Source organism: Rattus norvegicus, chromosome 15 (genome assembly GCF_021556685.1).
Source record: "Rattus norvegicus strain SHRSP/BbbUtx chromosome 15, alternate assembly SHRSP_T2T, whole genome shotgun sequence".
Classification (NCBI taxonomy): Eukaryota; Metazoa; Chordata; class Mammalia; order Rodentia; family Muridae; genus Rattus; species Rattus norvegicus.
In genome coordinates this window covers 43,094,644-43,117,724 of record NC_141548.1, presented here as the reverse complement: position 1 = coordinate 43,117,724, position 23,081 = coordinate 43,094,644, and the positions used below count along the sequence as shown (strand labels likewise).

General features: G+C 43.3%; 2 protein-coding genes across 5 annotated transcripts in view; one reads left to right on the top strand and one right to left on the bottom strand.

The window, feature by feature from the left end:
* The window catches only part of Fbxo16 (F-box protein 16), a 49,127-nt gene extending 40,958 nt beyond the window's left edge, over window positions 1-8,169 (bottom strand). For 2 of the 4 annotated variants that reach the window (XM_087585767.1, XM_087585763.1), the window contains exons 1-3: window positions 8,046-8,169; window positions 6,697-6,817; window positions 3,936-4,071 (exon numbers count right to left, since the gene is read on the bottom strand). In XM_087585767.1, the coding sequence (XP_087441893.1) occupies window positions 3,936-4,034 (99 nt within the window). In that variant the 5' untranslated portion in view covers window positions 4,035-4,071; window positions 6,697-6,817; window positions 8,046-8,169. 4 annotated transcript variants of the gene reach the window in all.
* A 4,045-nt stretch (window positions 8,170-12,214) lies between these two features.
* Fzd3 (frizzled class receptor 3) overlaps window positions 12,215-23,081 on the top strand; it is a 76,508-nt gene continuing 65,641 nt past the window's right edge. The window contains 2 exon segments of the mRNA NM_153474.2: window positions 12,215-12,346; window positions 20,750-21,257. Coding sequence (NP_703204.2) covers window positions 21,069-21,257 — 189 coding nt within the window. The 5' untranslated portion in view covers window positions 12,215-12,346; window positions 20,750-21,068.

Here is a 23,081-nt window from a genome sequence, read left to right as displayed (position 1 = left end):
ATGATGGTATATATACGTTTTCTAAAATTCATTTGAAACAAGAAGCTAACTAAATGATATTTTTGCATCTGGGAGTTATGAATGGTGAGTATTTTCTCTAAAAATTATCATTAGATGTGACAAAAACCATTAAAGAACAAAGATAAAAGTCATGCCACGTTTGCTATGTTGTATTGATCCTTTCTAGAACTGGGGGATGTATTTAGTATCCATTGGGAGGCAGCTGGTTGACAGCCAGGAGTTCAGGAGCTGCCTTAGGCCAAGGTCATGACCTTGGAGGGGAGAGCAGCTGGCCACTGAAGGGTAGTGTAAACTCCAAAGGCCAGGCCTCCTTGCTGAGTTATGAGATGTCTCTGAGGAAACCTAACAACTGGTACCCTGTGGGGCCAGTAGAGATGTCATAGGGATTGCACTGCAGTCATCCTTTGCCACAAACCTATACCTTAGTCAGAGTTCTCTAGAGGAACAAAACTTACACACCTATATGGTATTTATTAGAATTGCTTACAGGCTATGGTCCAGCTAGCCCAGCCATGGCTGTCCAGGAAAGGAAGATCCAAGAATCCAGGAGTTGTTCAGTCTGTGAGGCTGGATGTCTGTCTCAGCTGGTCTTGAAGAAGTAGGCTCTATTGCCAGTGAAGGAACAGACTTGCCATTGAGAGCAAGCAGGCAGAGAGCAAGCTTCCTTCTGCTCTGTTCCCTTTGTTATTCTGGCTGCCACCAGAAGGTGCAGCCTGGATTAAAGGGAAATCTTCCCACTTCCAATGACTGAAGAAACAATCCTTCATGGGTGTTCCCAGCCACTTGGGTTTTAGTTAATTCCAGATGTAGTCAAACTGACAACCAAGAATAGCCATGACACCTTCTCCCCCCTTCTTTAGGGTTAACTCCTGAAGCTCTAATGTGCTCTTAACTGTGGCGCCATTTCCCCAGCCACCAAGTAGAAGGAAAAAAAAAAAAAAAAAAAAGGGAACAGAGACTTGTATGCAGCCTTAGCTGGCCTGGAACTCACTCTGTATACCAGGGTGACCTTGAACTCACAGACATCCTCCTGCCTCTGAGATCTGGGATTAAAGGCATGTGCCACCATGTCTAGCTTAAGATAATGTTTTATTATTTTTTGTTTGTTTGTTTGTTTTGTTGTTTTTTTTTCACAGTGGCCAAATTGATCATGACTGTTCTTGGAAATTTCCTGAAAATCGAGACATTAAACAACTTTGTATTTCAACTCAAGTCACTTTCTCACACATGTGCAAAACCTTCACAATTCAATGAAGGAAAACAGATTTCCAAATCTGACACTGAAGTTAGAGGAATAAGCTGTTATATAAACTGTTGGGGAGCTGTGAGCATCACAACAGGTGCTCAAGAAATAGTTGTTGTGCTGAAAGGAAAAGATTTCCATACGTTCCTTTGTCGCTGTAAGGCCAGGCTCCATCTGCCTCTGCCTGTCCTTTTGTTCCTGAGTCCTCCTTTCTTCCACCAACCCCTTATGTCATTTCTGCATCTTTTTCTTTTATAGCTTCTCCCCACTTTATTTCTCAGGATTCCAGTCTCTTAAACACACACACACACACACACACACACACACACACACACACACACACACACACACACACCTCTTACTCCTGTAGCACATCAGAGTAGGAGAACGTTTCTAGTTCTAAGATGAGCCAGGTTTGACTATGAGCTTTGCAAAGGGGATCAATACTTAGGATTACAGCAACAACAGTCCACCTCCAGCCAAGGAAGGAGCTGGAAGGCCCAAAGATAAAAGTCAATGATTGGGCCCAGTAGGTGACATACTTGCCAAATACAAGGACCTCAATTACATCCCCCAGAACTCCCACTAAAACACCAAGGGTTGTGGTGCGTCAGTGCTGGAGAATCAGAGACAAGCAGATCCCTGGAGCTCACTGGATAGCCCACAGCGCCTGTTTGGTGAGATGCAAGCACATGAGAGACCCTGTCTCAAAAATCTAGGTAGATCACACCTGAGGCATAAGAGCTGAAGTTGTCCCTTGGTCACCATACCCATGCATGCACATGTGTACTTACACACACACACACACACACACACACACACACACACACACACACACACACACACAGAGAATGGTGGGATGACTGGACTTGTGTTCTGGAAGCCACATCCAGACTTGTGTATTCTGAGAGACTTGGAGAAGAGTATGTTAGTCTTGATGGGCTAAAGCTGAATGGGAAAGCCAGCAACAACACTGAGAGAGAAAAGGAGACAGGAAGTGGTGGTGCTGCTGAGGGGATAGTGAAGTGACTCACAGGTGATGGGCAGGAGCTGTGGCGCTGTGAACTTCACCTGGCTGGCCTCAGCTGCTAGGGAGTAGCAGCAGGGGTCTGGGAGGTTAGCTGGGTGCCAGGGTCTGAAGGGACCTTGAGGATGTGTATGTGTGGCGGGGTTGGAACATGCTCTTTGGAGTAGACTCCATTTTCAGCTTCACCTAGTAAGATTGGTACTTCAGAAAGATCTTTCTGGAGCCTTACTAGAATGGGTTAGAGGCGATGATAAGATCCAGGATGTTATGGGACTGTGCCCGGCAAAAGGTGGTGGTGAGGATGTGAACCGAGAACATGGAGCTGGGCTGACTAGAACTAGAGAAGAGTCTCAGACCCAGAGAACATGTTGGGAACGGTGTACAGATGGATGTTCCTCCACGAATTTCTGGATTCTAAGAGTCTGGGCATGCTGAGAAGCCACGGCCCTGAGAATTCTGGGACCTGTTTCCCAAGTTCCAATGCAGGAAGGCAGCCTAGAGGGAAGAGGAGTTTGCGTTTGACGCTCACTGTGAGTGGTAGGGTTCCCTGTGCTCACCAGTCTTCAGCGGCCAGGAAACCCATCCTGTGTTGGGCATTCATCTGGGTGATATGTGTCACTCAGCGGGTCAAGACTGACCAGGAGAACCAGTGGTTAGGCTTGATGCAGAATGCTCACCCCGACAGCTCTGCTGTGAGGGGAAGTTCTAGGTCCCTGCCCAGATTCTCGTGTACTTTACTGTGACGGAATAGTACTGTCGTTGGTTCCACCAGCAACAGGCTCACTGTAAATTATGGTCCCACACCTGACAGGGAAAGGGGAGATTTTCTGTACGGTGCCTGGCAAGGGGTGGTGGTACGGCTGTGAACTGAGAACATGCAGCTGGGCAGATGAGATCTAGAAAGAAGACTCACAGACTGAGAGAACATGGGACATGAAGGCAAAGGGCTGCAGATAGATGCTCCTAACATGGACCCAAATGATAAAGCACCTCGTGATGGTACGAAGTGGGGCTTTCCACCTGGAGGAAGATAGTGAGGTTGGTTTTAGACACTGAAACTGGTTGTTTTATTGCCAGGTAGGTGTGGTCCTGGGGTTCAGGGACTGATCAGAGTTCTGCAGTTCCTAGAAGCAGGGATAGAATACCCTAGAGGGCTGCCATTCTCACCCCCTCCCCCAGCCACATGCTTCAATCCTTTATCAGGGGTATTTTACATGTGTCTCACCAGAAGTCAGCTGGGAAGACTTCTTGGGAGAACATCAGTCTTGTGAGTACTTGGCTGAAATGTATTCATTAAGTGACCTCAGTTTTATCCAGAAACTGGGGGATTCGGGCGGGGCGGGAAAAATCCCTTCTGGACATCTTTCCTCCCCTCCCCAAATTCTGTTGGCTCCAAGGAGATCCAGTAAGGATCCAGTGTGGGAAAGAATGACAACGTTTCCCTTGGGCAGGACTCTGATCTATTTTCAATCTTGTCTACATAGCAAAGATACAAATAAAGTTGTTGTTTTTAAATAAACCTTTTGTCTTTTGTTCATAGATTGGTGCCATCTTAAACAATTCTTGCTCATATTCTGATGATCAGAATTTTACTTTTTTCGCCCCCCCATGGACCCAAATGATAAAGTACCTCTGGCCACTTACCTGGTCGTTCAGAAGCTGATGATTTAGAGGTGTCCAGGTACTCATCTTTGTCTGCATTTTTGGGCCATCGATGCTTTTGGGAGGTGCAAATGCCATCATGAAATGAACTGGTGTTTTTCCATAAGAAAGACTACACCTATCGGGAGAAATGAATCATTGAATCTTCTGAGAACCAAATAAAGTTAATGGGGTTTTTGTTTGTTTTTGTATGTTGAGGGAAGGTACGGGTGGGTAGATTATTTACTGAGGGCTTTGTTTATGTCAAAGACTTTAGATGTCTGATCAGCACAGGTGTGCAATGAGCTGGTGGTAAGGCTGTGGTTCAGTTCCTTAGACCACGAGAGAAAGTGAGGCTTACTGAGGTTACACAGCCTATCCAGGATCACCGTGAGAGGAAGAGGAATGGAACCACAGGCTCACAGGGGAAGCTCAGAGGCATCCTTAGCTCAGAATATAGTTTGCTGGCCAGAAAGAGAAGTGCTTCAAATTGTGAGGGTCACAGTGCAACATAACACCCTTCACCCCAACATTTGAGAGTCAGAGGTAGGTGAGCCTCTTTGAATTTAAGGTCATATTGGTCTTCACAGAGATTTCGAGGCCAGCCCTGGCTATACAGTAAGATCCTGTCTCAAAACAAACATCTACTTTTTGTCTTTGTGTCATTAACTCTTCTCCTCTGAGAGTCAGCCTAAGACATACTCAAGGAGCAGACATGTAGTGGTCAAGGCCATGGCTTTGGAGATGGACAGACATGCTTATTGGGGAGAATTCTGCCAGTTTAGATGATCTTGTATACAATCTGCCTACTTTTGATCAAGGTAGCTTAATTTCCATAAGAAAATGGTGTAGGTTGGTTGGCTGATTTTAGAGGTGTCTAGTTGTTGCTTTCTGTCTTCCTTTGGGGGCCATCATTAGCCCTCTCATGACGACAGGCGGTGGGTGATGGACGGACCATGGCTTATCCTTTTCTGCATTAGTCACCTGAGCAGACTGCAATGCTGCCCCCCAGGAGCTACACACCCTTTCCTCTTCTGCATTTATTGGCTAGATGCTGTGTCTAGTTTTGCAACTGTTTTTTTTTTTTTCTTTTTTTCGGAGCTGGAGACCAAACCCAGGGCCTTGTGCTTGCTAGGCAAGCGCTCTACCACTGAGCTAAATCCCCAACCCTGTGCAGTTTTTAAAAAAAATACTAGTTCTCTTCTATTCCTTTAAAAATTTCTTAAATGTATTTATTTTTGTGTGTGCATGTTTTGTCTGCATGTATGTATGTGTACCTCATGCGTGTTTGGTGCCTGATGAATTCAGAACAGGGCATCGGGTCCTCTGGAACTGGAGCCATAGATGGTTGTGCACCATCATGTGGATGCTGGGAATTGAACCTGGGTCCTCTACAAGAACAACAAACACCCTAACTTCTGAGCCATCTCTCCAGCTCCATTTTGTGCAGTTTTTTTAAAAAAATCTTATGTATGTGTATCTCGAAGATGATGCTTGGGAGGTAGTGAGAGAGGAAAAGTCTTGCAATAGTGGCTGAAGGGAGGATGGCCTGAGTAACTAGTAACCTCCTTCAGTCTTTGTTAGAACTTATCAGATATAGAATGCCCAAAACCTGTACTTTGGGGGACCATGATGGGATATTTTACAATGGACAGTAGTACCAGTACCTGCCTCAGTGTTTCCACCCTCTCTCCTCTCTGAAGATGGGTTTACACACACAAGTAGAACTGGCTGAGACGACTCTCTACATGAACAGTGTTGAGAAGTGTTCAATAGTCAACACCTTCCACAGTTTCTTCCTGCTACCAATGTCCTGGTATGAAGGGGCTCAGATTAGCCTTTGGGAGTTTCTCAGCTCCTAATGTTTATCTAAGTCACCATGTTTTTGGCTAGGTTACAAAAGGCACAGGAAATGGTTTCATTGCAGCACCATTAATTAGCAGCCAGGGATACACACACAGGTGAGAGCAGCCAAACTACAGATACAAAGCTATGCCACCAAGTTCATATCTTGCCCAGGTAAAATTGTATACTGCCTGTTGTTTTTATTATTTTTATTTTGAGACAAGGCCTTAGCGTAGTCCAGGCTGCCCTCAAACTCAAGATCCCACCACCTCAATCTTCCTTGTGCTGTGATTACTGGAGTTTGCCACTGCGCCCAGCCCCCTTCTTCTTTTAAGACGGTATCTAGTTTAAAAAAATCTTTGAGAGTCGTAAAGACTCTGGGACAAAAGCTATGCATCTCTTCCTAGAAAAATACACAGGAAACTAAAATTCTGCTTCCCTCAGGTTAAAAACTTCTGCATTACACTGAGATGCTCCCTTGTTTCCCAGTGTGTTTGGAAAGCCATTTGTGTATTCCATTTCTGAATGAAGCCAAAGCAGCTTTCCTCAAAGGCGCCCTAAGGGTCTGTGCCCGCTGTTTTCTTGCTCCTGGCTCCTTGGGTCTGAAAACCACTTTAGATTAGGTTTCCTTCGAAGCAGCTGTGGTTTCCAGAAGGTGGGCTTAGCCAGGAGGCAGCGCTCTTGGTGTCACTCATAAAGAAGCGTGACAGTGGGGATGTCTTACCTGTCTTACGTAATCATCCCTTTTACAGTTTTTCTCCCGTAATCATCCTTTCTCCGGTTTTTCCCTCCTCCCTCAATCCCAGAAGATGAACAGCGTCCATAGTTTGTATGCACACACAAGTTCACAAACAGACCACTGGCTACTATTTGAAACACAGACATTTTCACACAACACACACACTAGAAATAATGGTACCTTGTCTACCAAGACAACAACTATTGTCTCATCCTTGTCCTCAGATACGAGCTGCAGGTACTTATGGCTTCCTTTCCTTTATGGCTGCCTGTCACTGTGTTTCATGTTCCTTGGGATACAACTGTAGAAAGAAGGCCCAGGGTCTTCAACATGGTTCCAGACTCAGGTTCAACAGCCAAGCAGGGGTCTCAATCGTCACATATTTCCGATTTGGCCTTCTAAACCTTCTGAGCCGTGGTTCACGCCATCCCCATTACACAATAATTTTACTAAGGATCTATCCCAGACCTACTTATGTAGTCAAGGACAACCTAAACTTCTGACCCTCTTGCCTGTGTCTCACAAGTTCTCGATTGCAGCTGTTCGACACCTGATTTCTGCAGAGTTGGGCTTGGGCTTCATGTGTGCTGGACAAACATTCTACCAAGGGTTCGATATTCAAAGCCCTAAGGTTTGTTTCCTCTGTCTCGATTTTGTTTTTGTTTTGGGACAGAGTCTGCCTCATATCCCTGTTTGGCCTGGAACTTGCTATGTAGACTAGGCTGGCTTTGAACTAACAAAGATACACCTACCTCTCCCAGTGTCTGTGCTGCCACTCCCAGTTGTTTTGTTTGTTTCTAAATGATCAGTCTGTGAAGTCACTTTTCAACTCAAAACCTTCTCATCTCACTAAGGACTGGAATTCTGATTCCTCAACGTGAAGTCTGGGTCAACTCAATATAACTATTTCAGCCCTCCCCACCCCTTTTCCTGTACTCTGTACAGATCTCGGTAAGGATGGTGGCATGAGACCCTGAAGCTTTGGGGCTCGTGTGTTCTGGCACTGCTCATTTAAATTCCAATCACAGTCATACATAGTAGTTGCTCAATAAATGTTATTCGATGGAAGGAAAAATGTCATGGTAGAAACTTGAGGATTAAACCTTGTGGGACTGTACACTGAAACTCAGAACATGATGATCCTGTCACAGAGGAAATACTCAGGGTTGTCAGAGTTTTATTTGGAGGTTACAACAAAGACTAGGATTGAGTTTCTCTGCTAACATACAATTCACCCACAGTACACCAGACAAAGGGAATCTCACCCGGTATCAGAAATAGAGGGCGGGTAGGTTTAAATGCGAATTCACCCTATATTCAAACATTTAAAACCTAAATAAGCACTGTAACGCATGGTTTTTAAAGCTACTGCTTGACCTGCAAGTAGTTGTTGGTTGTTAATTTCAGTGGTGTGAAGCAGCCATTGAGACTGCAGCACATTTTAATCCCCAGGAGCCCCGGCAAGCTTTTGGGGAGCTGGGGAGCTCTCTCAGAATCTCCATCTTTTTCCTGCTCTAAGCACTGCTCACCTCAGCAGCTGGCCTCCTTCTTCAAGCCTCTGGTTCTGGGGTTGCTATCGTTGCATTAGGACAGCTTTCCTTGACTCCTTTCAGCCCCCACCTCACCGCTTCCAGCAGTCCAATCGCCACCTATAAATCCTGTCGCTGGCATCCGGGGTCTCTTAGGCAACAATGTGTGGCCTCTTGATTGGCCAGGGCATCTAAGGAAGGCTGGCTCCAAAACTGGGCACAGAGATAAAAGGAGAAAGTGTGGCGGTCGGGTGAGTAGGAGGAGCTGTAACATCTTGATAGAATTCTTGGAGGAAGTAGTATCCAATCCTGAAACCAGCAGCCTTGAAAAATCTTCCTTCAAGGCTCGCTGTGTTTGTGTTCCAAAACAGCTCTTCGCGACTGAGCATGCTCAGTTATGTTGCTCTGGTCACTCCGGAGCTCCGAAACGCAAACTCCATTGTGCCAGGTTTTAAGACTGCCCAGACTGTGGAAGAGGGTTGGAGGAAATAAAAATTGGCTACGGTTGGATAGGGAAAAAAGCACCTGCAGAGGAAAAGGGAGGTCGTGGGGGAACAGCTCCAAGCCTAGTGACAGATACGCCAGGGAACCAGCAGATGGCACGCCCTTGTAAGAATAACTCCGAACTTTTAAGACCCAGCCCCATTTAATTAGCTAAGTGTATCGAGCACCCTCCTTGTAGTGAGAACCAGAGAATGAGAAGATTAAAAAAAGAAAAAAGAAATCTGAAGGCGGGCATGGTGGGTCAAGGCTGCAATCCTAGCACTCCGGAGGTGGAAGCAAGAGGATCAGGATTCCTTGGAAAGCTTTGGCTCTACAAAGGGAGTTGGAGACTAGCCTGAACACCAAAACCCTGTCTGAAACATAAGAAATCTAATGAGAGAAACTGAACAGTGCAATGTGCAAATAACCAACATTATTAAGCCCAGGGGTCTAGTAGCTGTGATAATAGCAAAATCTGGAGAATTCCAAGAAGTTCAAAATCCCATGCCTGCATCCACAGTGCAAAGTGGTTTTGATAAGAAGCCGCAAACCAAAACTTAACCCAAACTAAAATAAAATACTCTCTTTGTTTGCTAAAACAATGGACATCTCCATCTTAAGCAGTCCTACAGATCCTAAATGTTTCATTTTATTTTTTAATAGTGTAGTTTTAAACTTACGTTTATTTGCCTGTGTGTATCTATGTTTGGAGTATTGGCCTGTATGTGCCACATATAGAGGAGATCAGAAAACAACTTTCAGGAGCCAATGCTCTGCATCACATATGTCCAGGTCCAGGGCTCAAACTTAGGTGATAAGGCTTGCCACCAAATACCTTTACCTATGAGTCATCTTGCCAGCCTTATGTTTCATATTTCTTAAATAGCATATCTCCCGTTTGAATGGAAAGGGGACAGTGGATCTCATGGAGGTTGGCGCTTTTCCTAAGTTAACAATGGATCGGTAAGTGGCCAAGCTGAAATGAGAACCTAGGTTGTCTGGATGCCAACTTAGTGGTTTTTCCAAATGACCAGCTTGTATGTAAATGAATAAACAAAGCCTTTGGGGATGTGAGGGGGTGGCCTGGGGGAGGGAGGTAAAGATGTCATACTAAATTACCATGCATTACCAGTTAACATTTATGGTTTCAAAAAACGGGTTCATCCAGAAAGGGACCAGTTTTAACAATGCCTAGGTGGCCGAGTCTCTCTGTGAAGTTCCCGCTTGTTAAAAGCTTTCTATTAGTGGTTACAACATAGAAGCAAAGGGAGATGGGACACAGAAAGCATCTGGAGTTATCCCCGTGGGATTTGAATGTTTCCATTCCTCATAGAAGATGCCTTTTGTCTCTGCTCTTCACAGCACCTTCTGGGTCTTCTCATGTCCTACAGCTCCTCCAACTGACTGCCTGCTCCCCCAAAGGGGAATGAGTCACCTCTTTCCCACTGTGTTCCTTGTGAGTCACCCCATTCCCACTGTATTCTTAGGGAACAGGCACACATAGCCCAGTGTCTTGGGATACTTTGACATTACTTCTGTGTGGAACAGACCACACATAAGAAAAGCTTAGAGACATTTATAACAAATACTTGTCTCTCCACAGGGATGTTAAGATGTTTCCATTATATGATGCTTCTCTCCCTCCCTCCCTCTCTCTCTTTCTGTCTCTCTCTCTGTCTCTCTGTCTCTGTCTCTGTCTCTGTCTCTGTCTCTGTCTCTCTCTCTCTCTCTCTCTCTCTCTCTCTCTCTGTGTGTGTATGTGTGTGTGTGTTTACAAGACGTAGCCCTTTCTGCACACAGATCCCATTGTCCTTGTCTAGAAAACCATTTGTGCACAGCCTTCTTGTTCCCCCCCCTTTTTTTTGACAGTTTCATTAGATATATGTTCCCTCTCGCTAGCGATGTATTCTTGCCAGGTTTTAAAGATGCGCCACCACTTACATATAGTAGTTTCCTTTTCTGTGACTTGGCAATGTTGATATATTTGTAATTGTGCTTGTGTCATTCCCATCTGCTGATATGAGCAGTGGCATGGCCTGTGTCTGTTTTAATAGCCTGATATATACACTGAGTGAGAAGGCTCTTGGCAGGCACATTTCCGGTGCTTTAGTTATGGGGATCTAGCAATACATAAAGCTATCACAAAGTTTCTCCTCCGTCCCCATCTACCACCTGCCTCTTTATTTACTCTCGTCAGGAGACACCACTGGGTTCCTGGGGTATGCTGACTTGCCTGGAATGGCCCTAGGAATCAATTATTGTCCTAAAAATGTTGTTGCACATGTGTCAATAAGGAAATTGTTGTTTCAGATTTTATTTATCATGTTGGCTTATCAATTCTATTAATTCTGATTTAAGAGTGACCCAAGCACAAGATTTTTCAGTATTTGCTACATATTTGAGAACCTTTTAAAAATTATTATATATGTCTTTCTGTCTTTCTCTCTGTGTGTGTCTCTATCTGTCTTTGTCTCTGCCTCTCTGCCTCTCTCTGTCTTTCTCTCTCTCTTTGTGTACCTATAGGCCCCAGGTAAACCAAAGGTGTGTTAGTTGGTTGTTCTCCACCTAGTTTTTTTGAGACATTTCTCACCGGCCTGGGGATTCATTTAATGGGCTAGACTAACTGAGAAGCTAGCCTCAGGAATCACCCTGGCTCCACTTCCCCGCACTGGGATCACAAGTGCCCGCTATTAGAACTGATTTTTTTGTGGGTTCTGGGAATGTAACTCTGGTTCTCCTGCTTGTATAGCAAGTGCTTTACCAACAGAAGTGTATCTCTCCACCCCATATGATATCACCTTAGTCATTTATAGACATAAGGCTCAGTAGTGTCAAGTACACAACAGGGCCAATGCTGCTATAAGTCCTGTGAACTACCAAGAAAACCAAATAATAACCTGGACTCTAAGTTGAAGATGGACATAAAGAAAGATAGGTAAAGTGCTGTAACAAAGAGAAATGCAATCACGATGAATTGAATCCAGACTCTTCCATTAAAATGCTGTGTGACGGGGTTGGGGATTTAGCTCAGTGGTAGAGCGCTTGCCTAGGAAGCGCAAGGCCCTGGGTTCGGTCCCCAGCTCTGAAAAAAAAAAAGAACCAAAAAAAAAAAAATGCTGTGTGACTTTAAGTAAGACATCCAACCTTTCTGAGCGTTCTTCTCCCCTATTGGGGAAAAATGTATTTAGATGACCTCTAAAGAACCTTTCAGTTCCTCAAGTTGTGTATGTAGCAAAGGGGTTGGGGAATCTTCTAAGAAGATGATGAGGCATGCCGCCAGTGAGCACAAGCTCCATCTGTTTATAGTAAGGTCTCCCTGGAGAGAACGCAAAGCGTGCACCTGCTTCGCCGGTCAGAGTGCAGCGTTGCAACAGGCCGGGTGTCCCTTGCTACCTGTGCGCGGCACTACTCCCCAACGCGGGTCCGAGGTTGGCACACTGGCTCTCAGAGCAGGTGTTGGCGGACTCGCACAGAGGGCTTAGCTTGGGAGGGCTTTGCAAGGAGGAACGGGCACATGTCAGATGAATGCCTCCAGCGCTGGGAACCACTAAGCCAACGCTCAAGGCGTCACTACCACCTAGAATGCCAGGCTGAGAACAACGAAGCCGGTCAGCGCTGCACGACTAGAATCAGGCTAGAGGATTGGGCACAGCGCGCATGCGCGGCACGTGCGCGCGCACCTTCCCGGGCCGCGCGCCCCGACGCTCGCGAAGGCTCGGCGCGCCGGCGGTCCTCGGCCGCTCGGGGGACCTGAGGGACGCGCGGCCGCCTGCGGGGCCAGCGGTGCTACCCGGGAGAGCCCGGAGGCCGGCGGTGAGGTGAGTCCTGCGGCCGACGTTTCCTCCGGGGCCGGGACAGGAGCAGAGCGTGAGGAGAACGCCGAGGCTCCTGTCCCAGCCCGGCCACCCCTCGTCAGGCGGCGCTCGCTGCTCGCGTCGCGGCCGAACAAAAGCCCGAGGCCGGCGCTGCCGAGGCGAGCGCGGAGCTGCGGCTGGCGAGCGGCCGGGCCCGAGTGGGGTCGGAGTGGGCGGCGCGGAGTTCGGGGCCGCGGCCACGCTAAGCGAGGATGCCCCGGAAAGCGGCGGGGCCGGTACGTCCCGCCCGCGCCGGGCAACCTGTGCGAGTGTGGGAACGCGGTGGGTCCCCGCGCCTGTCGCCTGCGGGGAGCGAGGCCGGCCCCAGCCGGTTTCTGCGCTCGGCGCCACGGGGGCGTGGGCGGGAGGACGATGCGCTCGGCTCTAGCGCCACTGCTTCCCTGCAGCCCCCGGCCGACCCCTGCCACCCAACGCCCAAAAGTTGTCCCCTGCTGCCCATCAGTTTGCAAAGTCGGATGCTCCCAGCGTCGCGCGCTCCCCAGTTATCCCCGCGGTGGGGACTGGGGTTGGCGGATTTGCCCTGGGATGCGAAGGTGAATTCATAGCCTCTGGAATATAGGCACTGGGATGCGGGTAACGTTAAGGTTGTAAACATTACATAGGCATTTCAGATCTTGGAACTCTTGGAGGTAGGGACTTCCTCAAGGGAAGAGAAGAGGGCTTTTTCATTTTTCTTTCCCCTTTTCCTATTCCCCTTTGTGGGTAGAAAAAGAACAAAAGCGCATGCTATTAATTAGGCAGAAGAGACTTAAAGTTGAAAAATCCCACGACTGGAGATGTCTGGGTTTTCGCCCAATGTAAATGAAAAAAAAAATCAGAATTTGTAGCTCCCTTCTCAATTTCTCAGGCTGCCGAACAGACGCACCAGCTCTAAATCTCACGGTAGAAAAGTCCTTCAGTACATCCGAAATGTTTGTTGATGGGAATTGGGTTACTTTGCAAAGCTAGTGCATGAGAGCCAGGAAACAAAGACCAGCTGGACTTTAAGGATGCTACCTCCCTCCTCTGCCTGCTTTGGTCCTCGGTGGTCTGCTGGTGGCATAATGGGCTAGAAGAGGACTAGATAAACCCCGAGTTGTGTATTAAGAAGCAGGTACTCAAGTCGAGCATAATAATGACTCATGCTTGTAATTTGAGTAATCGGGAACTGAAGTAGGAGAATCACAGAAAGTTGTAGGCCAGAATAGGCTGTGTAGTGGACCTCTTTCTCAAAAAGAAAGGTGGGGAGGTCCTCGAGGCGATAAGACTTTACATTCCTTCTTTACCTTTAAACAAATCAGTTTTACTGCCTGAGAAACAACACATTTACTTGAACCACAGCGTAAAGGTAAAAAGATTCAGGGTTAAGGAGCCAGCGAAAGAAGTGTAAACGTATGGAAGGATAAAACCAAGATAAAGGGGTTGGGGATTTAGCTCAGTGGTAGAGCGCTTGCCTAGGAAGCACAAGGCCCTGGGTTCGCAAGGCCCTGGGTTCGGTCCCCAGCTCCGGGGGGGGGGGGGGGGGTGAACCAAGATAAACTAGAGCCCAGCTGTAGCTCTTACCATGCTTCCCTATCCTTAGTAAAACAGTGCATAGTGTTGATCTATCTCCTAATGCTTTGAAACTGTTTAGGAAAGCAGGCATATTTTTAAATAAAGTCTAGAATTCTGTTTCATCTTTCTCATGGCTAATAAGCAGACGCCATTGATGAAAGGAAAAAGTGACCATGGGCTCCGCATTCCTTTTATTCTTTTCTCATATTTCTTTGAACTTTATTTTCTCTTTTGGGTCTTCAAGTGAGTTCTTTTTTTTTTTTTTTTAAATTCCATTCTTGAGATATTTGAAGAAGAAAGATTTGAGAGGAATTTAATAGCGAAGTGTATAATACAGTATAATTCTTTGTATAATACAGCATGACTGACGCCTTTATCGTCTAGAAAGAAGGGGGGGGGTTGCTTACAAAAGGTTGTTTCCCTGCTTTACCTCTAGGGCTTGGGAATCTACCCAATTTACATTTCATATTAGTTTGTTACTGAAACTCTACAATGATTTTGTATGTAAAACTTCTGAGTATGAAATAAAAGGCACCTGCCTTTTATCCCAGCACTCGAAGGAGGATCTCTGTGAGTTCAAGGCTGACCTGGTTTATATAGCAAGTTCCAGGATAGCCAGGACTACACAGAGAAACCTTTTCTCAAACAAAACAAAACAAAACAAAAAACAAAGAAAGCCTTCTGAGCGTATTGATTATTTTAAGGAGGCAGGTGGTAGGCAACAGTTCTTAGCACATCGTTATCTTCTGTCAGTGGCAATCAGGGCAGATAGATATAGTAAGGTCCTGAGGAAAGAAAATGAGAGTTTTCAGTGGAGGTACTTGTGAGGCTGGGAATAGTAACTCTTCATTGACTCCCAGAGTTAGCTGCTGTTTCAGAAATGCCTGCCTCTCTGATTTCCAGTTTATCATTCTGGGAACCACTAGCTTTAGTGTATCCAGGAATGCACTATAAATGAAGCTTTTGAAGACCATAACTCAAGGAGTGAGCTTAACACATTCCAGTCTCCCCCTCATTATGTCTCACCAAAACAGTACTTTAGTCAAGGCACACAAAGCATATGGTCTTGTTAAGAGAAAACACGAGGGGCTGCTATTTCCTTACAAACATTAAGAGTTTTCTGACTACCTTTATTTATTCTATTTATTTTTTGGCCAGCCTCTATTCAACTTTAGGACTGGGGATACAGCTCAGCTGGTAGAGTGCTTACCTGGCACCCACAAGACTGAGTCCAGTCCCCTCTACTGCAAACAAAACCAATCAAGCATATAGAATTTATCTTTGAATTTTCAGTTTTATTTACAGGTTAATTTTGAAAGATTGTTTGCTTTTCTTAGTTTCAGAGTTTAGTAGTTTGTCAATCTGATTGAAATTTGGTGCCTACCATTCATTTTAATTTGGAATCTAGAAGTACTATTTGGTTTATTTCTTTAAGCAATACCACTCAGCACAATGAGAGATTAGATGATTGTAATTAGTGGCATGAGAAAATGAAATTTAAAAGTTAGAAAGGTAACGAACACTAAGGCACATCCCTGTAATTGTAGCACATGAGTGGGGCGGGGGGAGCCTCAGGAATCAGATGATAACCCTAGCTACAAGAGATGCTCTTACTCCATGTCTCAGGTACAAATTAGATTGTTATAGTAAAAAGATCAGAGAAGAATTACTCTGATATTAATACAAATGTAGATTCTATGAATTAAATATGATATTACATAAACTTTTTTTGCAATAGCTAAGAGACAGTTTTCTGAGGATGAATTTTTTTTTCTTTAACTGTGAGATATAGAAGCCTGGGGAGGTGGCTTCATTGATAGAGTGTTTGCTGTGGTGAATGAGGACCTGGATTCGGATTCTCCACAGCCATGTAAAAAGCCTTATGTGGCAGTGTGTGCTTGTAACCCAGTGTTGGCTAGAATGGAAAAGATCCTGAGGGTTTGGGGGTCTTCTAATATAGCCAGTGAGCTCTGGTTTCAGTGAGAAACCCTGTCCCCCCCCCCCAAAAAAAAGGCAGAAAACACTAGAGGAAGACACCTGGCATGTGCAGGAACACACGTGAGTGCAGACACACATATAACACCTGGCATGTGCAGGAACACACATGAGTGCAGTAAGAAATGGAAAATAGCAGGCTAAATACTGACTGGGCTTTAGGAAAAGGCAAGTGATACTAGAATAGGACATAGGAATATTTTTCTTATCAGACAGTGCTTTCCTTCAGAGAGACTGACTTAAAGCAACCCATAGCTAATCCTTTGCGATGCATTCTTGAAAACGTGTCTGAAAGAGGAGAACATCCTAGCTTTCCACACTGTAGCTATTGTAACTAGCATTACAACTTACAGATGAAATTTCTGAACTGCTTGTATTTACAGGATGTCAAAATTAAATGTAAGCTAAGAATAGTGAGATGGGCCCCGTCTGTGGAGGTGATAGAAAAGTATTTATGAACATAGTCTTTTGTTGCCATTTTTTCTTGATATGCCCCTTGTGGCACACTTTTCCCTGGTTGCATCTGGGATCCTCCTGCTTTTTCCACCTGAGTTGTCTGGTTCTGGCTTTGATAGTCAGCCTGGGAAGACAGCCTTTCAACATTTCATTCATCTTTTTCTTGCTGTCCTTCAGATCATGTGCTCAGCTAACTTTCAAGACCTTTACTTTTTATCATCAACATGGACAACAATTGGAAAATGCCAGATTCCCGATGACCTATATTCATAAAACTAAAAGTGTATACAAATCTAGTATTTCCCATGCCCTCCTAGAATAGGAGCTCAAACCACATGCTAGGAAAGCACTTCAATACCAAGCTGTGCCCTAGCCTTAGTCTAGAATGTTACCAAGCACTAACAATCAATTTTGCAAATATTTTATATTGCTCTGTGGAGAGGTGAAAGTGCCTCCTAACCCACAGTGCATGAACTGTCAGAACATTCATTTTTGCTTGGGCTCTGGTGCCGAAACTGCTTACTCCTTCTGTTAGCTCAATGGGCTTCTTTTTTTTTTTTTTCCTTTTTCTCTTTTTTCTTTTTTTCGGAGCTAGGGACTGAACCCAGAGCCTTGTGCTTGCTAGGCAAGTGCTCTACCACTGAGCTAAATCCCCAACTCCTCATGGGCTTCTTTATTCTGTTGGAATCCTACAGATTCTTGCATATATATATATATACATACATACATACTCAAAATATTACCTCCAACAACCTTAACCTTTATTTAATGGGTTGCCATATTTTATCTTTCTGAGTCCAGAATTACCTGTTTCCTGCTTTTTCCGCCTGAGTTTGTGTCTGGCTTTGTTAGCCAGCCTGGGAAGAGTCTTTCAACATTTCATTCATCTTTAGATTAGAGCTTTTCCATGGATGAGCCTACTTTTTGAAAAATGGCATATTCTCCTGATTCTGATTAGAACCAGGTATTTCGGGGACTATAGAGATGGTTAGTCAGTAAATACACAAATGAGGCCTGATCCTTGGTACATACATAAAAGAGATGCCCTGTATAGAAGGCACATGTGTCTAGGTCCAGCTTCAGAGACAGGTGGATTGTTGAGACTAGCTCACTAGACAGCCTACCTGGCTCTTGGTAAGAAACTTGGTCATCTCAGCAAAACAATGTGGATGCTTCTGAGAAAGATACCTGGGACCACATCTTACCCCCACATGCATATGTGTGTATGTGCACACATGTATTTCACTTTTCAAACGTGATGTGGAATGTGTGCAAGATACTTTAAAGCACACGCACCATTTTTGGGCTGATAGGTACCCTTAATTTTTCAGTGTTAAAAAGGTCAAGTTTTGCTTGGCATTATGTGCATGCCTTAATCCCAGCACTTGGGAGGCAGAGGCAAGAGGATCTCTGAGAATTTGTGACCAGTCTGCTCTACAAAGTAAGACAGGACAGTCAGGGTTGTTAACCGAGAAACCCTGTCTCGAAAAACAACAGCAACAACAAAGTAATTTTGTTTGGTGTTTTGTGTGTGTGTGTGTGTGTGTGTGTGTGTGTGTGTGTGTGTGTGTGTGTGCGTGTGTGTAAGACAACATGCATGTGGAGATCAGAGGATAACTTTTGTAAGTTACTCCTCTCTGTCCTGTGGCTTCTATGGATTGAACTCCTGTCAACCAGGCCCAGTGGCAAGTGCTTTTACCTGATTAGCTGGCTGGCTGGCCTGAAAAATCCATTTGAATCATACTAAATTATCACTCCTGCTTTTCTTACTACCTGCAGAATACAAGTCGTATATCCCTGGGCTTGTTGCTTTAATTACCAGCCAATAAACTGTTGAACTAGCATTTTTCCTTGTCTTCTACTCAGCACACATTTGTAGATTTGAAGTTATGTACCATATACACAAAGTCATATAAAGTCAGGTCTTTCATAAAATTCCACAAGGCACTTATATTACTTTTAAATAATTGAAATTCCCTTCCTCTTTTAAAGATGGTTTTATTTTGTAGCCCAAAATAAGTGTATATTTGTGTGTGTGTGTGTGTGTGTGTGTGTGTGTGTGTGTGTGTTTAAATGTGTAAATGTAAGAGTACTTGTGTAGTGGCACATGTCTGGCAGTCAAGACCACTTTGGATGTCAGTTTTTACCTTCCATCAAAAGACTGAAACAGTCTTGCTTACTGCTGTATATGCCAGGCTAGTTGGCACTCAGGCTCCCAGGGATTCTCCTGTATGTGCTCCTCTCCCTGTCTGCATGCTGGGATTAGAGATACGTGTTATCATATCTAGCTTTATGTGGGTTCTGGAAATTTGAACTCATTGCTTCATGCTTAACACCACAAGTGCTTTGCCTACTGAGCATTTTTCCAGCCCTATTTTTTTTTATCATATGTTACTATGTTAATAAATACAATCCATGCACATCTTTTGGAAGGGAGGAGCAGTGTCAGGGATTGAACACAGGTCTTTATGGTGTTGAGAGCACAGGTGTGGTGTGCTTTTAGGCATGTTTATCTTTTTAGTGTCTATATAGTCCATCATGTATTATACCACATTAGCCAAACTACTATTGGTAATTTTTTTTATTATTTTCAGGGGTTTTTTAGTCGTTATAAATTACTTATGTTAATATTTCAGTTGTATACCACATACACTTGTATCCTTAATTATAAATAGGTTCTCTGGATCAAGTTGTGCCCATTTGAAATCTTTTGGTATAAAAAGTCACTAAAAATTATTTACTTATGTATACCATGTGCCTGCATTCAGAAGAGGGTATTGAATCTCCTGGAATTGGAGTTCCTGATGGGTGTGAACCACCTGCAGCTCAGGAATTAGACAGAGGTTCTCTGGATGAACATTATGTGTTCTTAACCATTGAGCCATCTTTCCAGCCCGATAAGTATCCATTAAAAAAAAAAAAATCAACTAGTTTAGATTCTTATCTAAAATGCTAAATATAATTTCTTCCCTAAAATCCATGCCATACTTTGTTCTGTCATTGTTATTTTTGTACATCAATTAGCAAAAGTATTATGTTTGCCCTTTTTATTTGAATTTTTTTTATTAGTGAAGTTAAACATCACTTGATGCGTTTCTTGGCCATGTGTGTATTTTGGTCTTTGATACTTTTTCTAGTATTCTCTAATTATTTTATATGTATGAGTGGTTGTCTTCATGATGTCTATGCACCATGTGCATTTCTGGGGCCCTCAGAAGAGGGCATTGGATCCCCTGGAACTGGAGTTATGGATAGTTGTGGTTGCTGGAAACTAAAACTGAATCCTCTGTAAGAGCAACAAGTGCTCTTAAGCCCTTAGCTATCTCTGTAGCCCTATTAGTTATTTTTATATCCATTTACTTCTTAATTTTATGTAGATTATTATATATAAATATACTTTTTCTTTTACTTGTTCTGGTTTAGCATAGCATTTCTCAAGACCTGACTTATTGTAATTAGGACCATACTTAGGAGGTATTCCTCAGGTAGAGGTCCTTAGGTGATGCCTCTCTTTCAGCGGAGCTGTGCAGATTAAAGGAAGTTACCACTAACTTGGAATCACTCTTAGTCCTACCCTGGCTTGTATACATAGCTAGGCTGCAGGTGACCATTTGTTGGTCATGTGTTTGATATGCAAGGGGAATAAATATGGCATTATATTTTTGTGTTATCTAAAATGATGCAGCATTGGCAAACTGAATGGCAAGACTTTTAGAACCTTCTATTTGTTGTTGGTTGATAGAGGTGGCCTTGTCAACTGCAATTCAGTGCCCTATCTAATTCGTAATGCTACTTTTTTTTGATACATTATCTCATAATTTACTTGTAGATTCTTGTGTTGGAGAAGTGATGTGTAAATAATTTTCAGGGAAGAAAAATATGGGTTAAGTGACAGTGTTTACAACGTAGTATTAATAAGCAGCTTTAATCTCTTCCCAGACCTTTCACAGTTGCTTTCTATCAAGTCAGTTAACATAAAAATGTACTGCGAAAGACCAAAACATGGAAAATAAATGTGAAATTCCGTAGTTTATTTTACAACATCATTTAAACACAGTTTGGGACAATGGAAAAAGCATTCAAAATGGATCAACTATATTTTGTGACAAAATTCTCTACCATGTGTTATATATGTAGCTTTGGATATAAAATTATAATTATAAATTAAATATTATTTAAGGACTATTTTTAGTGTGTGTGAATATATGCAATATATCATATATGATAAAATAGAAAAACTTACTTTGCGAATACCCTTGTATTTTCTTTATTAAATCAGGATGATGCCTCATCAAATATTTTAATGTTAAGTCTGCAGTATTTTGAGAAGTGATTAACTTTCCCATTTTCAATATTTTTCAGATATTTCAACAAGAAAGAAATCAGTCTCCTAAGATGGAATCTGTGATTTGGGAATGTGGTTGATCAACTTGATATGCTGGCCAGATGTGCCCTATGTAATAAAATGAAAAGAAGATACAAGATGATGTCATTTTCCCGTATTGTGAAACCAAAAACAAATGCCCTTTGTGAGACCAGGTTAACAGTCCTTTGATAGTACAGGGAGTTTTTAACAGATATAGAAGAGGATACTTTCAAGCTGAGACCTGCTGGCATATACTGATCTAAAGCACATCTTGAGTAGATCTGACCATCCGAGGCTCATTTTGATCCAGGAAGAATGGCTGTGAGCTGGATTGTCTTTTATCTTTGGCTCTTGACTGTGTTTCTGGGGCAGATAGGTGGGCACAGTTTGTTTTCTTGTGAACCTATAACCTTGAGGATGTGCCAAGATTTGCCTTACAATACTACCTTCATGCCTAATCTTCTGAACCATTATGACCAGCAGACAGCAGCTTTAGCAATGGAGGTAAGACACTCCAGGAAATGACCTGCACTGACCACATGACTCACCTAATGTGTTTGATAGAACAGTAGGAAAATAGTGCTGCTTTCAACTTTATCTTACACATTTGAAAATATATATAGTTTAGCGCATACTAAAATAGATTGAAGAATTTGTGTTTAAAGAGATTTTACTCTTGAGTTTATTTTTAGACATGTTTTTATATAGAATTTGAAACACTAAAACATGGGTGATGATACCTCTTCAGAGATTGCATCTCTGTTATTTAATTACTTTAATATAGATAGCAGAGTATAATAATATTACATAATGTTCGGTAGCTGAATATAGAATGTAATGAAATTTGTTTTGTTTTGTTTCTTCAAGTCAGGGTTTTTTTGTGTGTAACACCGGCTGTCCTGGAACTCACTTTGTAAACCAGGCTGAACTCAATTCAGCCTGCCTCTGCTTACCCAGTGTTGGGATTAAAAGTGTATATTATCACTCCAGCATAATTGGCTGAATTCTTGTGTTTGCAGTATTCTGTCCGTCCCCCCCCCCCCCCCCCCCCCATCTAAGATGATTTCCTGGTCATGTGAAGTTCACATCAATTTAAGAGTAACTTTCAAGCAATGAAAAAGGTTTTGTTATGCTAATTTTATTCCTGATGGTTCAGAATTCTATGTAAGTTTGTTGCCTTGAATTTTTCTTATATTAATTCTTCAGGTACTTCTTAATTTTGCTTCAGAAACTATGTCCTATTAATGGATATGGTTGATCCTGGGTTTAAAAGTGTCTGCTGGGGTTGGGGATTTAGCTCAGTGGTAGAGCGCTTGCCTAGCAAGAGCAAGGCCCTGGGTTTGGTCCCCAGCTCCAGAAAAAGAAAGTGTCTGTTATGGTCTTACGTTTGAGGACAAAGATATATTTACTAGATAGAGATGAGGAGGCAGTAAAAGTCTATGAAGAATATGTGCTTAAGAGACAGGAAACCAGTGTTTAAACCCAGGCCGTGGTACTTTGGCAATTTGTTTGAAACTTGCCAACCTAGTTCCTTTGATTTTAATAACACCAATAGCCTGCTGCTGCTGCTGCTGGTGGTGGTGGTGGTGGTGGTGGTGGTATAAGCCAGTACTTGGAAGGTGGAGGCAGGAGGATCAGGAGTTCATGACAGTTTTCTGCTACAGGATGAGGTAAAGGCCACTGGCCTGTGTATAACCCTGCCTCAAAAAACAATAAAGTTAGTAATAATGACACAAGATTTCATAGTACAAAATTAAAATATGCCTATAGTCTACTTAGTACATACTAAACACTCTTTAAGTGATGGGTTTTTCTATTTATTTATTTAAGACAATGTCTTACTCTATAGCCCTGGCTGACATGGAGACCTGCCTCTGCCTCCTGAGTTCTGGAATTAAAGATGTGTGCCACCCATGCCCTGGCTATCTATATTTTTTTTTCTTCTTTTTTCTTTTTTTTCGGAGCTGGGGACCGAACCCAGGGCCTTGCACTTGCTAGGCAAGCGCTCTACCACTGAGCTAAATCCCCAACCCGGCTATCTATATTCTTATATTAGCATGACCATGTAATATAATTTGGACGTTTTATATTTTTATCAGTTTGACAGTGTTTTCAGAGCCTATATTTGGAATTCTTCATTTTACAGTAAAACACATATTCACTGCTTCAAAGTCCTATATAAGTCTGGTGAAATTTGTAAAAAGGTTATTATTCATAGTATTTCAAAGTATATCAGGCATGTTAAATTATCCAAATATTTGATGATGCTGTAGAAGTTGAACAAAACATTTTCTGCTCTTCCTATGACTGTAAAAGGTCTGACTAATA